Source organism: Psittacula echo (genome assembly GCF_963264785.1).
Source record: "Psittacula echo genome assembly, chromosome: 5".
NCBI lineage: Eukaryota > Metazoa > Chordata > Aves > Psittaciformes > Psittacidae > Psittacula > Psittacula echo.
Window position 1 is genome coordinate 80,451,657 of NC_137739.1, and position 16,172 is coordinate 80,467,828.

The 16,172-nt window shown below is 53.4% G+C and overlaps 2 protein-coding genes across 2 annotated transcripts; both read right to left on the minus strand.

The window, feature by feature from the left end:
• Positions 1-1,974: 1,974 nt before the first annotated feature.
• On the minus strand, positions 1,975-3,480 carry LOC308221323 (inositol 1,4,5-trisphosphate receptor-interacting protein-like 1; the record flags this gene model as incomplete). Its single annotated transcript, XM_080618309.1, has 1 exon — positions 1,975-3,480. The coding sequence occupies one exon, from the start codon at positions 3,478-3,480 to the stop codon at positions 1,975-1,977; it is 1,506 nt and encodes a 501-aa protein (XP_080474435.1).
• Positions 3,481-11,552: 8,072 nt separating this feature from the next.
• On the minus strand, positions 11,553-13,058 carry LOC308221324 (inositol 1,4,5-trisphosphate receptor-interacting protein-like 1; the record flags this gene model as incomplete). The annotated part of the gene is made up of 1 exon (XM_080618310.1): positions 11,553-13,058. One exon carries the CDS (start codon positions 13,056-13,058, stop codon positions 11,553-11,555), a length of 1,506 nt encoding a protein of 501 aa, XP_080474436.1.
• Positions 13,059-16,172: the final 3,114 nt, after the last annotated feature.

Genomic DNA, 16,172 nt, shown 5'->3' on the forward strand with positions numbered 1-16,172 from the left:
GTTAACAAAATTAAGAGAGAATCTTGTGTGATTTACTGTTTTAGACTTATAAGACGCCTTCTTCTGCCTGCCCTTGGAGCCAGAGACCCAAAAGTTGGTTGCTTTTGAACGGAAATGGCCCAACATTCTTTGGAAGCCAACTGGCAAAAGACCTTGAAGACGGGACTGCACTGCCTGGGCAAGGACTTTTGCTCCAGTGCGTGGACGACCTGTTGATAGCCACCGAAACCTTAAACACCTGTAAGGAATGGACGGGAAGCCTGTTAAATTCTCATGGACTTGAAGGATATAAGGTATCTCAGCAAAAGGCACAAACAATGAAGCAAGAAGTCACCTACCGGGGGTATGAGGTCTCAGGGGAGCAGCAGAAATTAGGACAAGAACGCAAAGAAATGACCTGCTAAACCCCTCCACCCTGGGACACTCAAGGAACTTGGGACATTTCTCGGGATGACAGGTTGCTGTCGACTCTGGATCTATAATTATGGTATATTAGTCAAACCCCTATAGCAGTTGCTGCAAACAGAAATGAGGAAATTGCAGTGGACTGGGGAAGCAAAACGGGCATTTAACGAATTAAAGAAGGAAATAATGAGGGCCTTGGCCCTTGGACTGCCAGACGTCACCAAACCCTTTTGGTTATTTTCACGTGAGAGACAAGGCATAACCCTAGGGGTCCTAGCTCAAGATACAGGACCCTATAAAAGGGCTGTAGCTTACTTCTCAACGCATCTAGATGAAGTAAGGAAAAGAACGGAGCACGTCCCGTATGAAGACAGGCTGAGAAAGTTGGGGGTCTTCAGCCTGGAGAAGAGAAGGCTGCGTGGTGACCTCACAGCACTCTGCCAGTATCTGAGGGGGGCATACAGGGATGCTGGAGACGGACGCCTCATCAAGGACTGTAGCAATAGGACAAGGGGTAATGCGCTCAAACTAAAACACGGGAAGTTCGGGTTAGATATAAGGAAGAAGTTCTTTGCTTTGGGGGTGGTGAGGAACTGGAACAGGTAGCTCAAAGAAGTGGTAAATGCTCCATCCCTGGCAGTGTTCAAGGCCAGGCGGGACAGAGTGCCGGGCGACATGGTCTGGCCTGAGGCGTTCCTGCCCATGGCGGAAGGCTTGGAACTAAATTATGTTAAGGTCCTTTCCGACTGTTACTGTTCTATGAATCTATGATTCTGTGGAGCTGACCATCAAGCACAGCCCCCATCAGCCTAACCATCAAGCAGAGCCCTTTCCGTAGCCCACACCCTCACAGAAGCTGTGTGTCTTTGGGTGTAACATGAGAGATTTATTGGCATCTTTGCACAAGAGCAAGCTCCCAGAGGGAATGGACCCTCTCAAAGAGGAAGGGTGCTCGCTGTCCCGGTAGTAACAGGAGTCTCTGTTGCCAGGCTCCTTTCCAGTGGGCTCTTCAGCTGCACCTGGGTCCCACTCCCCAGAGCGTGCTCTTGCTGTGGAGGAAAGGCGAGGCAGGAATTCCCACTGCCGATAGAGCAGCGTGTTCTCCGCGCCCAGCATGCTCAGTTCTGGGGCACCAGCTCCCCGGGGAGGGTCCAGCATGCGTAGATTCTCCGTCCAGACCCCAGTGAACACACGGGGGCACATCAGCGGTGCCTCTCGCTTGGTCCCTGCACAGCCGGAGCTGCCACCAAGAGTTTGGCCCATGTGGAATGCCATTCTGGCCGCAGCCAGTGAGAGAAGGAAGCAGGGGGAAAGTCATCTTTGTCGCCGCTGTAGTCGTCAGTGGCTGCTATGTCAAAACCATCCAGAAGAGAATGCTGCTGCTCTTGGCAGAGATCCACTGCACGAGGTTCTTCCTTTCCTTGCAGCATCCTGCACTCTGCCCTGCCTTTCCTTGCAGCGTCCTGCGCTCTGTCCTTCATCTCTCTCCTGCATGAGGTGGTCCTCGTCTGTCCTCAGCTGTGAACTCTGCAAACACGGCTCTGTGCGTGAAGACCACTTTCAGTGCCCCTAGAAGAAGAGCTGTGCTGTAAGCCGACGTCGCAGCTCCTCGAACTCACGCATTGCCTCCTCGTGGGCAGCCGGATCCTGCGCCAGATGCTGGAAGAGGTTGAATGGCTTGGCTCTTTGCAAGGCTGGGGGCAAGACGATCTCCTTGGGAATCTTCTTGTTCCCAAAGAAGAAGTGGTCGAGGCGTTTCTCCTCCAAGCAGCGGCACAGGTACCTCATGATATCACCCAGCCGCAGCAGGAAATGTGTCCTGCACCAGCCTGACAGGGGTGTGGTGGTCAGGAGGTGCATCACCACCGTCTTCAAGGTATAGCTGGAGAAGCCTGTGCCCGCCAGCATGCGGGTGCAGAGATGCAGGCAGCTGAGCAAGCTGTCATCTGGGGTCTGATCGAACATCAGCCACAAGAACTTCGCCTCTGCCCGGGCGCAGCTCAGTGTCCAGGTTGTGCTTGGGGTGAAGATATCCTCTCTCGCCTGGCTGCTCATGAAGATGTCTGAGTCGCCCAGCTGCACGCCAAAGATCATCTCAACAAGCATGGTTCTCCCAGAGATATGTTTAATTGCCACTTTGCAGGAGCGTCTGGAGGGCAGCACAGTCAGAAGGTAGTAACGTAAACGTAACAGGCGCACGATTGCCTTGTTTTCCCTCACCAAATCCTGGAACCAGCGAGCAGTTTTCCGCACATCTAGATAGGAGCCAGTGCAGAGGGTGTGCAGGAGGCTGGGCTTCTGCTTCTTCCTGAGCGGCTCCTTGGGGTTGTGAAGGAAGCACAGCGCGCGCCTCACCGTCTGCTGAGCAGTGCATGTGCACTCCAGCTCCACACGGATGCGGGACTCGTTTGCCACGGTGCCTGGCTCCAGGCAGAAGGTGTGGCCACGGGAGGGCTTCAGGCGCACGAGCATACGGTAGACAGGCTCGTCTTCCTGGGGACTCCAGCAATCAAAGGCGCTGCCCACCCCGATGGCTGGTCCCAGCTCAGGGAAGAAACCCTTTGACAAGACATTGGACCGTTGGAGAGCAACAAGGAGGCTTTCCACCACCGCATCCACCAACTCGCTCCGGTTCCACAGTTCGCTCGCTGACCACTCGTTGCGCATTGCAATGTACGTCTCCAAATCTGCCGCATCGGCAGCATCTTCTTCTTCACTGTCTTCTGCACTGTCTTCTGCACTGTCTTCTTCGCTGTCTTCTTCGCTGTCTTCTTCACTGTCTTCCTCTTCTTCACTGCTGATGCTGCTGCCCACCTCAGGGCTTCTTTTGCTAAAGCAGCAGCAGAGCCCGACAATCAGGAGGAGCAGGAAGCCAGCGGTCGCCCAGAAGGTCCAGTTCCACAAGGCGGCCGAGAGCAGGCCACTCCAGGTGACACCATTTTGCTCTGTGCTCTTCAACTCCTCGACCTGCCGCTGCTCCAGCTCCTGCACCATCCGAGCCATCTCCTTGATAAGCATCTCCGAACACAGCTGCATGCGGTCACGTGTGGCTTCATCCAGCTCATCACCCACCATGATTACGTTGGAGAATACACTTTGCAGAACCCGGAGTAAGAGCTTTGTGAGAGCCATGGCCTGCAGGAGAAAGAAGGACTTCAGTGGGGCTGGGAGGGAGGGATGGAGGAAGGGAGCAATTGGCGGGGGGAGCGGGGACGGGAGCCGCAGAGAGCTGGGGACAGGCAGCAGAGGGAATGAGGCAGCTGCGAGGCAGCAAGGCCTGCGCCCAGGCCCCGTGGCAGCGGCAGCGTGCCCTGCCCAAGGAGCTCGCAGCCAGGGTTTCGATGCAGGCTGAGCATCCACCCCCAGGGACCCACGTTTCTGCCCCGGCCCTTGTCCAGCCCAGCCTCCCCCCTGCGTGCGCACTCACTGCTGCCCCAGGCCGTACTGGGGCGGTGCTGCCTGCTGGCAACCTCATATCCATCCCCCATTGTGACTCATCTCCTCTGATGTCACAGGCGCCACGGGCGCACCGCAGTCCCGCCCGCCCAACCGCGGGCCAGCTAGTAAGCAGAATTTGGAGGGGAGTGAGAAGCAGGATCTCCATAACACAATAAAAATTATTCCCTGAATGCAGCCAGTTCCTGCAACTCTTGGCAGTGGTGGTACCTCTGCCGGGACACACCTCCCATGCCTTGCTGAATTAGAAATAGAACAGGGGGGACCGGATGGTTGAAACTCTGGCCAATCCCCCGGTTATAATGAAGCTGGGGAAGGAAGGCACATATGTAGAATTTCTAGTAGACACCGGGGCTACGTTTGCCGAGGTAAATCAACAGTTAGCTTTGATCGATAATGAATTTTTAAATGTGATTGGGGCGACAGGCCAGCAACAGAAGGTACCATACATGCAGCCTCTCCGATACAGAATGGGTAAAATGGTAGGAATGCATACATTTCTTATATATGCCAAATACCCCCAAATCATTCTTAGGAAGGGATCTATTAGAAAAATTGGAAGCAGAGATCAAGTTTAAAAATGGTGAAATACAAATTAAAGTTAGAGACAACGAACGAATTAATCAAAATATTAAGTTCAGCTCTCATCCAGCCATAGGTAACAAAGCAGGTCCCCTTGGACATCTTGGATCGAGTCTATCCAGGAGTGTGGGCCAGCGGAATACCAGGGAAGGCAAAGCGTGCCAAACCACTCCAAGGAAGACTGAAGCCCAGGGCACCACCGGTAAGAAAATATAACACCCCCATTTTGCCAATCCGGAAAGAGGATGAGAAAAGCTATCGATTAATACAAGATGTAAGAGCTATCGATAAAATAGAGCTTTATTAATTTAGAACTTTATCCTGCAGCGGCCAACCCTTACACTTGGTTAACAAAATTAAGAGAGAATCTTGTGTGATTTACTGTTTTAGACTTATAAGACGCCTTCTTCTGCCTGCCCTTGGAGCCAGAGACCCAAAAGTTGGTTGCTTTTGAACGGAAATGGCCCAACATTCTTTGGAAGCCAACTGGCAAAAGACCTTGAAGACGGGACTGCACTGCCTGGGCAAGGACTTTTGCTCCAGTGCGTGGACGACCTGTTGATAGCCACCGAAACCTTAAACACCTGTAAGGAATGGACGGGAAGCCTGTTAAATTCTCATGGACTTGAAGGATATAAGGTATCTCAGCAAAAGGCACAAACAATGAAGCAAGAAGTCACCTACCGGGGGTATGAGGTCTCAGGGGAGCAGCAGAAATTAGGACAAGAACGCAAAGAAATGACCTGCTAAACCCCTCCACCCCGGGACACTCAAGGAACTTGGGACATTTCTCGGGATGACAGGTTGCTGTCGACTCTGGATCTATAATTATGGTATATTAGTCAAACCCCTATAGCAGTTGCTGCAAACAGAAATGAGGAAATTGCAGTGGACTGGGGAAGCAAAACGGGCATTTAACGAATTAAAGAAGGAAATAATGAGGGCCTTGGCCCTTGGACTGCCAGACGTCACCAAACCCTTTTGGTTATTTTCACGTGAGAGACAAGGCATAACCCTAGAGGTCCTAGCTCAAGATACAGGACCCTATAAAAGGGCTGTAGCTTACTTCTCAACGCATCTAGATGAAGTAAGGAAAAGAACGGAGCACGTCCCGTATGAAGACAGGCTGAGAAAGTTGGGGGTCTTCAGCCTGGAGAAGAGAAGGCTGCGTGGTGACCTCACAGCACTCTGCCAGTATCTGAGGGGGGCATACAGGGATGCTGGAGACGGACGCCTCATCAAGGACTGTAGCAATAGGACAAGGGGTAATGCGCTCAAACTAAAACACGGGAAGTTCGGGTTAGATATAAGGAAGAAGTTCTTTGCTTTGGGGGTGGTGAGGAACTGGAACAGGTAGCTCAAAGAAGTGGTAAATGCTCCATCCCTGGCAGTGTTCAAGGCCAGGCGGGACAGAGTGCCGGGCGACATGGTCTGGCCTGAGGCGTTCCTGCCCATGGCGGAAGGCTTGGAACTAAATTATGTTAAGGTCCTTTCCGACTGTTACTGTTCTATGAATCTATGATTCTGTGGAGCTGACCATCAAGCACAGCCCCCATCAGCCTAACCATCAAGCAGAGCCCTTTCCGTAGCCCACACCCTCACAGAAGCTGTGTGTCTTTGGGTGTAACATGAGAGATTTATTGGCATCTTTGCACAAGAGCAAGCTCCCAGAGGGAATGGACCCTCTCAAAGAGGAAGGGTGCTCGCTGTCCCGGTAGTAACAGGAGTCTCTGTTGCCAGGCTCCTTTCCAGTGGGCTCTTCAGCTGCACCTGGGTCCCACTCCCCAGAGCGTGCTCTTGCTGTGGAGGAAAGGCGAGGCAGGAATCCCCACTGCCGATAGAGCAGCGTGTTCTCCGCGCCCAGCATGCTCAGTTCTGGGGCACCAGCTCCCTGGGGAGGGTCCAGCATGCGTAGATTCTCCGTCCAGACCCCAGTGAACACACGGGGGCACATCAGCGGTGCCTCTCGCTTGGTCCCTGCACAGCCGGAGCTGCCACCAAGAGTTTGGCCCATGTGGAATGCCATTCTGGCCGCAGCCAGTGAGAGAAGGAAGCAGGGGGAAAGTCATCTTTGTCGCCGCTGTAGTCGTCAGTGGCTGCTATGTCAAAACCATCCAGAAGAGAATGCTGCTGCTCTTGGCAGAGATCCACTGCACGAGGTTCTTCCTTTCCTTGCAGCATCCTGCACTCTGCCCTGCCTTTCCTTGCAGCGTCCTGCGCTCTGTCCTTCATCTCTCTCCTGCATGAGGTGGTCCTCGTCTGTCCTCAGCTGTGAACTCTGCAAACACGGCTCTGTGCGTGAAGACCACTTTCAGTGCCCCTAGAAGAAGAGCTGTGCTGTAAGCCGACGTCGCAGCTCCTCGAACTCACGCATTGCCTCCTCGTGGGCAGCCGGATCCTGCGCCAGATGCTGGAAGAGGTTGAATGGCTTGGCTCTTTGCAAGGCTGGGGGCAAGACGATCTCCTTGGGAATCTTCTTGTTCCCAAAGAAGAAGTGGTCGAGGCGTTTCTCCTCCAAGCAGCGGCACAGGTACCTCATGATATCACCCAGCCGCAGCAGGAAATGTGTCCTGCACCAGCCTGACAGGGGTGTGGTGGTCAGGAGGTGCATCACCACCGTCTTCAAGGTATAGCTGGAGAAGCCTGTGCCCGCCAGCATGCGGGTGCAGAGATGCAGGCAGCTGAGCAAGCTGTCATCTGGGGTCTGATCGAACATCAGCCACAAGAACTTCGCCTCTGCCCGGGCGCAGCTCAGTGTCCAGGTTGTGCTTGGGGTGAAGATATCCTCTCTCGCCTGGCTGCTCATGAAGATGTCTGAGTCGCCCAGCTGCACGCCAAAGATCATCTCAACAAGCATGGTTCTCCCAGAGATATGTTTAATTGCCACTTTGCAGGAGCGTCTGGAGGGCAGCACAGTCAGAAGGTAGTAACGTAAACGTAACAGGCGCACGATTGCCTTGTTTTCCCTCACCAAATCCTGGAACCAGCGAGCAGTTTTCCGCACATCTAGATAGGAGCCAGTGCAGAGGGTGTGCAGGAGGCTGGGCTTCTGCTTCTTCCTGAGCGGCTCCTTGGGGTTGTGAAGGAAGCACAGCGCGCGCCTCACCGTCTGCTGAGCAGTGCATGTGCACTCCAGCTCCACACGGATGCGGGACTCGTTTGCCACGGTGCCTGGCTCCAGGCAGAAGGTGTGGCCACGGGAGGGCTTCAGGCGCACGAGCATACGGTAGACAGGCTCGTCTTCCTGGGGACTCCAGCAATCAAAGGCGCTGCCCACCCCGATGGCTGGTCCCAGCTCAGGGAAGAAACCCTTTGACAAGACATTGGACCGTTGGAGAGCAACAAGGAGGCTTTCCACCACCGCATCCACCAACTCGCTCCGGTTCCACAGTTCGCTCGCTGACCACTCGTTGCGCATTGCAATGTACATCTCCAAATCTGCCGCATCGGCAGCATCTTCTTCTTCACTGTCTTCTGCACTGTCTTCTGCACTGTCTTCTTCGCTGTCTTCTTCGCTGTCTTCTTCACTGTCTTCCTCTTCTTCACTGCTGATGCTGCTGCCCACCTCAGGGCTTCTTTTGCTAAAGCAGCAGCAGAGCCCGACAATCAGGAGGAGCAGGAAGCCAGCGGTCGCCCAGAAGGTCCAGTTCCACAAGGCGGCCGAGAGCAGGCCACTCCAGGTGACACCATTTTGCTCTGTGCTCTTCAACTCCTCGACCTGCTGCTGCTCCAGCTCCTGCACCATCCGAGCCATCTCCTTGATAAGCATCTCCGAACACAGCTGCATGCGGTCACGTGTGGCTTCATCCAGCTCATCACCCACCATGATTACGTTGGAGAATACGCTTTGCAGAACCCGGAGTAAGAGCTTTGTGAGAGCCATGGCCTGCAGGAGAAAGAAGGACTTCAGTGGGGCTGGGAGGGAGGGATGGAGGAAGGGAGCAATTGGCGGGGGGAGCGGGGACGGGAGCCGCAGAGAGCTGGGGACAGGCAGCAGAGGGAATGAGGCAGCTGCGAGGCAGCAAGGCCTGCGCCCAGGCCCCGTGGCAGCGGCAGCGTGCCCTGCCCAAGGAGCTCGCAGCCAGGGTTTCGATGCAGGCTGAGCATCCACCCCCAGGGACCCACGTTTCTGCCCCGGCCCTTGTCCAGCCCAGCCTCCCCCCTGCGTGCGCACTCACTGCTGCCCCAGGCCGTACTGGGGCGGTGCTGCCTGCTGGCAACCTCATATCCATCCCCCATTGTGACTCATCTCCTCTGATGTCACAGGCGCCACGGGCGCACCGCAGTCCCGCCCGCCCAACCGCGGGCCAGCTAGTAAGCAGAATTTGGAGGGGAGTGAGAAGCAGGATCTCCATAACACAATAAAAATTATTCCCTGAATGCAGCCAGTTCCTGCAACTCTTGGCAGTGGTGGTACCTCTGCCGGGACACACCTCCCATGCCTTGCTGAATTAGAAATAGAACAGGGGGGACCGGATGGTTGAAACTCTGGCCAATCCCCCGGTTATAATGAAGCTGGGGAAGGAAGGCACATATGTAGAATTTCTAGTAGACACCGGGGCTACGTTTGCCGAGGTAAATCAACAGTTAGCTTTGATCGATAATGAATTTTTAAATGTGATTGGGGCGACAGGCCAGCAACAGAAGGTACCATACATGCAGCCTCTCCGATACAAAATGGGTAAAATGGTAGGAATGCATACATTTCTTATATATGCCAAATACCCCCAAATCATTCTTAGGAAGGGATCTATTAGAAAAATTGGAAGCAGAGATCAAGTTTAAAAATGGTGAAATACAAATTAAAGTTAGAGACAACGAACGAATTAATCAAAATATTAAGTTCAGCTCTCATCCAGCCATAGGTAACAAAGCAGGTCCCCTTGGACATCTTGGATCGAGTCTATCCAGGAGTGTGGGCCAGCGGAATACCAGGGAAGGCAAAGCGTGCCAAACCACTCCAAGGAAGACTGAAGCCCAGGGCACCACCGGTAAGAAAATATAACACCCCCATTTTGCCAATCCGGAAAGAGGATGAGAAAAGCTATCGATTAATACAAGATGTAAGAGCTATCGATAAAATAGAGCTTTATTAATTTAGAACTTTATCCTGCAGCGGCCAACCCTTACACTTGGTTAACAAAATTAAGAGAGAATCTTGTGTGATTTACTGTTTTAGACTTATAAGACGCCTTCTTCTGCCTGCCCTTGGAGCCAGAGACCCAAAAGTTGGTTGCTTTTGAACGGAAATGGCCCAACATTCTTTGGAAGCCAACTGGCAAAAGACCTTGAAGACGGGACTGCACTGCCTGGGCAAGGAGTTTTGCTCCAGTGCGTGGACGACCTGTTGATAGCCACCGAAACCTTAAACACCTGTAAGGAATGGACGGGAAGCCTGTTAAATTCTCATGGACTTGAAGGATATAAGGTATCTCAGCAAAAGGCACAAACAATGAAGCAAGAAGTCACCTACCGGGGGTATGAGGTCTCAGGGGAGCAGCAGAAATTAGGACAAGAACGCAAAGAAATGACCTGCTAAACCCCTCCACCCCGGGACACTCAAGGAACTTGGGACATTTCTCGGGATGACAGGTTGCTGTCGACTCTGGATCTATAATTATGGTATATTAGTCAAACCCCTATAGCAGTTGCTGCAAACAGAAATGAGGAAATTGCAGTGGACTGGGGAAGCAAAACGGGCATTTAACGAATTAAAGAAGGAAATAATGAGGGCCTTGGCCCTTGGACTGCCAGACGTCACCAAACCCTTTTGGTTATTTTCACGTGAGAGACAAGGCATAACCCTAGAGGTCCTAGCTCAAGATACAGGACCCTATAAAAGGGCTGTAGCTTACTTCTCAACGCATCTAGATGAAGTAAGGAAAAGAACGGAGCACCTCCCGTATGAAGACAGGCTGAGAAAGTTGGGGGTCTTCAGCCTGGAGAAGAGAAGGCTGCGTGGTGACCTCACAGCACTCTGCCAGTATCTGAGGGGGGCATACAGGGATGCTGGAGACGGACGCCTCATCAAGGACTGTAGCAATAGGACAAGGGGTAATGCGCTCAAACTAAAACACGGGAAGTTCGGGTTAGATATAAGGAAGAAGTTCTTTGCTTTGGGGGTGGTGAGGAACTGGAACAGGTAGCTCAAAGAAGTGGTAAATGCTCCATCCCTGGCAGTGTTCAAGGCCAGGCGGGACAAAGTGCCGGGCGACATGGTCTGGCCTGAGGCGTTCCTGCCCATGGCGGAAGGCTTGGAACTAAATTATGTTAAGGTCCTTTCCGACTGTTACTGTTCTATGAATCTATGATTCTGTGGAGCTGACCATCAAGCACAGCCCCCATCAGCCTAACCATCAAGCAGAGCCCTTTCCGTAGCCCACACCCTCACAGAAGCTGTGTGTCTTTGGGTGTAACATGAGAGATTTATTGGCATCTTTGCACAAGAGCAAGCTCCCAGAGGGAATGGACTCTCTCAAAGAGGAAGGGTGCTCACTGTCCAGGTAGTAACAGGAGTCTCTGTTGCCAGGCTCCTTTCCAGTGGGCTCTTCAGCTGCACCTGGGTCCCACTCCCCAGAGCGTGCTCTTGCTGTGGAGGAAAGGCGAGGCAGGAATCCCCACTGCCGATAGAGCAGCGTGTTCTCCGCGCCCAGCATGCTCAGTTCTGGGGCACCAGCTCCCTGGGGAGGGTCCAGCATGCGTAGATTCTCCATCCAGACCCCAGTGAACACACGGGGGCACATCAGCGGTGCCTCTCGCTTGGTCCCTGCACAGCCGGAGCTGCCACCAAGAGTTTGGCCCATGTGGAATGCCATTCTGGCCGCAGCCAGTGAGAGAAGGAAGCAGGGGGAAAGTCATCTTTGTCGCCGCTGTAGTCGTCAGTGGCTGCTATGTCAAAACCATCCAGAAGAGAATGCTGCTGCTCTTGGCAGAGATCCACTGCACGAGGTTCTTCCTTTCCTTGCAGCATCCTGCACTCTGCCCTGCCTTTCCTTGCAGCGTCCTGCGCTCTGTCCTTCATCTCTCTCCTGCATGAGGTGGTCCTCGTCTGTCCTCAGCTGTGAACTCTGCAAACACGGCTCTGTGCGTGAAGACCACTTTCAGTGCCCCTAGAAGAAGAGCTGTGCTGTAAGCCGACGTCGCAGCTCCTCGAACTCACGCATTGCCTCCTCGTGGGCAGCCGGATCCTGCGCCAGATGCTGGAAGAGGTTGAATGGCTTGGCTCTTTGCAAGGCTGGGGGCAAGACGATCTCCTTGGGAATCTTCTCGTTCCCAAAGAAGAAGTGGTCGAGGCGTTTCTCCTCCAAGCAGCGGCACAGGTACCTCATGATATCACCCAGCCGCAGCAGGAAATGTGTCCTGCACCAGCCTGACAGGGGTGTGGTGGTCAGGAGGTGCATCACCACCGTCTTCAAGGTATAGCTGGAGAAGCCTGTGCCCGCCAGCATGCGGGTGCAGAGATGCAGGCAGCTGAGCAAGCTGTCATCTGGGGTCTGATCGAACATCAGCCACAAGAACTTCGCCTCTGCCCGGGCGCAGCTCAGTGTCCAGGTTGTGCTTGGGGTGAAGATATCCTCTCTCGCCTGGCTGCTCATGAAGATGTCTGAGTCGCCCAGCTGCACGCCAAAGATCATCTCAACAAGCATGGTTCTCCCAGAGATATGTTTAATTGCCACTTTGCAGGAGCGTCTGGAGGGCAGCACAGTCAGAAGGTAGTAACGTAAACGTAACAGGCGCACGATTGCCTTGTTTTCCCTCACCAAATCCTGGAACCAGCGAGCAGTTTTCCGCACATCTAGATAGGAGCCAGTGCAGAGGGTGTGCAGGAGGCTGGGCTTCTGCTTCTTCCTGAGCGGCTCCTTGGGGTTGTGAAGGAAGCACAGCGCGCGCCTCACCGTCTGCTGAGCAGTGCATGTGCACTCCAGCTCCACACGGATGCGGGACTCGTTTGCCACGGTGCCTGGCTCCAGGCAGAAGGTGTGGCCACGGGAGGGCTTCAGGCGCACGAGCATACGGTAGACAGGCTCGTCTTCCTGGGGACTCCAGCAATCAAAGGCGCTGCCCACCCCGATGGCTGGTCCCAGCTCAGGGAAGAAACCCTTTGACAAGACATTGGACCGTTGGAGAGCAACAAGGAGGCTTTCCACCACCGCATCCACCAACTCGCTCCGGTTCCACAGTTCGCTCGCTGACCACTCGTTGCGCATTGCAATGTACGTCTCCAAATCTGCCGCATCGGCAGCATCTTCTTCTTCACTGTCTTCTGCACTGTCTTCTGCACTGTCTTCTTCGCTGTCTTCTTCGCTGTCTTCTTCACTGTCTTCCTCTTCTTCACTGCTGATGCTGCTGCCCACCTCAGGGCTTCTTTTGCTAAAGCAGCAGCAGAGCCCGACAATCAGGAGGAGCAGGAAGCCAGCGGTCGCCCAGAAGGTCCAGTTCCACAAGGCGGCCGAGAGCAGGCCACTCCAGGTGACACCATTTTGCTCTGTGCTCTTCAACTCCTCGACCTGCTGCTGCTCCAGCTCCTGCACCATCCGAGCCATCTCCTTGATAAGCATCTCTGAACACAGCTGCATGCGGTCACGTGTGGCTTCATCCAGCTCATCACCCACCATGATTACGTTGGAGAATACGCTTTGCAGAACCCGGAGTAAGAGCTTTGTGAGAGCCATGGCCTGCAGGAGAAAGAAGGACTTCAGTGGGGCTGGGAGGGAGGGATGGAGGAAGGGAGCAATTGGCGGGGGGAGCGGGGACGGGAGCCGCAGAGAGCTGGGGACAGGCAGCAGAGGGAATGAGGCAGCTGCGAGGCAGCAAGGCCTGCGCCCAGGCCCCGTGGCAGCGGCAGCGTGCCCTGCCCAAGGAGCTCGCAGCCAGGGTTTCGATGCAGGCTGAGCATCCACCCCCAGGGACCCACGTTTCTGCCCCGGCCCTTGTCCAGCCCAGCCTCCCCCCTGCGTGCGCACTCACTGCTGCCCCAGGCCGTACTGGGGCGGTGCTGCCTGCTGGCAACCTCATATCCATCCCCCATTGTGACTCATCTCCTCTGATGTCACAGGCGCCACGGGCGCACCGCAGTCCCGCCCGCCCAACCGCGGGCCAGCTAGTAAGCAGAATTTGGAGGGGAGTGAGAAGCAGGATCTCCATAACACAATAAAAATTATTCCCTGAATGCAGCCAGTTCCTGCAACTCTTGGCAGTGGTGGTACCTCTGCCGGGACACACCTCCCATGCCTTGCTGAATTAGAAATAGAACAGGGGGGACCGGATGGTTGAAACTCTGGCCAATCCCCCGGTTATAATGAAGCTGGGGAAGGAAGGCACATATGTAGAATTTCTAGTAGACACCGGGGCTACGTTTGCCGAGGTAAATCAACAGTTAGCTTTGATCGATAATGAATTTTTAAATGTGATTGGGGCGACAGGCCAGCAACAGAAGGTACCATACATGCAGCCTCTCCGATACAAAATGGGTAAAATGGTAGGAATGCATACATTTCTTATATATGCCAAATACCCCCAAATCATTCTTAGGAAGGGATCTATTAGAAAAATTGGAAGCAGAGATCAAGTTTAAAAATGGTGAAATACAAATTAAAGTTAGAGACAACGAATGAATTAATCAAAATATTAAGTTCAGCTCTCATCCAGCCATAGGTAACAAAGCAGGTCCCCTTGGACATCTTGGATCGAGTCTATCCAGGAGTGTGGGCCAGCGGAATACCAGGGAAGGCAAAGCGTGCCAAACCACTCCAAGGAAGACTGAAGCCCAGGGCACCACCGGTAAGAAAATATAACACCCCCATTTTGCCAATCCGGAAAGAGGATGAGAAAAGCTATCGATTAATACAAGATGTAAGAGCTATCGATAAAATAGAGCTTTATTAATTTAGAACTTTATCCTGCAGCGGCCAACCCTTACACTTGGTTAACAAAATTAAGAGAGAATCTTGTGTGATTTACTGTTTTAGACTTATAAGACGCCTTCTTCTGCCTGCCCTTGGAGCCAGAGACCCAAAAGTTGGTTGCTTTTGAACGGAAATGGCCCAACATTCTTTGGAAGCCAACTGGCAAAAGACCTTGAAGACGGGACTGCACTGCCTGGGCAAGGAGTTTTGCTCCAGTGCGTGGACGACCTGTTGATAGCCACCGAAACCTTAAACAGCTGTAAGGAATGGACGGGAAGCCTGTTAAATTCTCATGGACTTGAAGGATATAAGGTATCTCAGCAAAAGGCACAAACAATGAAGCAAGAAGTCACCTACCGGGGGTATGAGGTCTCAGGGGAGCAGCAGAAATTAGGACAAGAACGCAAAGAAATGACCTGCTAAACCCCTCCACCCCGGGACACTCAAGGAACTTGGGACATTTCTCGGGATGACAGGTTGCTGTCGACTCTGGATCTATAATTATGGTATATTAGTCAAACCCCTATAGCAGTTGCTGCAAACAGAAATGAGGAAATTGCAGTGGACTGGGGAAGCAAAACGGGCATTTAACGAATTAAAGAAGGAAATAATGAGGGCCTTGGCCCTTGGACTGCCAGACGTCACCAAACCCTTTTGGTTATTTTCACGTGAGAGACAAGGCATAACCCTAGAGGTCCTAGCTCAAGATACAGGACCCTATAAAAGGGCTGTAGCTTACTTCTCAACGCATCTAGATGAAGTAAGGAAAAGAACGGAGCACCTCCCGTATGAAGACAGGCTGAGAAAGTTGGGGGTCTTCAGCCTGGAGAAGAGAAGGCTGCGTGGTGACCTCACAGCACTCTGCCAGTATCTGAGGGGGGCATACAGGGATGCTGGAGACGGACGCCTCATCAAGGACTGTAGCAATAGGACAAGGGGTAATGCGCTCAAACTAAAACACGGGAAGTTCGGGTTAGATATAAGGAAGAAGTTCTTTGCTTTGGGGGTGGTGAGGAACTGGAACAGGTAGCTCAAAGAAGTGGTAAATGCTCCATCCCTGGCAGTGTTCAAGGCCAGGCGGGACAGAGTGCCGGGCGACATGGTCTGGCCTGAGGCGTTCCTGCCCATGGCGGAAGGCTTGGAACTAAATTATGTTAAGGTCCTTTCCAACTGTTACTGTTCTATGAATCTATGATTCTGTGGAGCTGACCATCAAGCACAGCCCCCATCAGCCTAACCATCAAGCAGAGCCCTTTCCGTAGCCCACACCCTCACAGAAGCTGTGTGTCTTTGGGTGTAACATGAGAGATTTATTGGCATCTTTGCACAAGAGCAAGCTCCCAGAGGGAATGGACCCTCTCAAAGAGGAAGGGTGCTCACTGTCCAGGTAGTAACAGGAGTCTCTGTTGCCAGGCTCCTTTCCAGTGGGCTCTTCAGCTGCACCTGGGTCCCACTCCCCAGAGCGTGCTCTTGCTGTGGAGGAAAGGCGAGGCAGGAATTCCCACTGCCGATAGAGCAGCGTGTTCTCCGCGCCCAGCATGCTCAGTTCTGGGGCACCAGCTCCCCGGGGAGGGTCCAGCATGCGTAGATTCTCCGTCCAGACCCCAGTGAACACACGGGGGCACATCAGCGGTGCCTCTCGCTTGGTCCCTGCACAGCCGGAGCTGCCACCAAGAGTTTGGCCCATGTGGAATGCCATTCTGGCCGCAGCCAGTGAGAGAAGGAAGCAGGGGGAAAGTCATCTTTGTCGCCGCTGTAGTCGTCAGTGGCTGCTATGTCAAAACCATCCAGAAGAGAATGCTGCTGCTCTTGGCAGAGATCCAC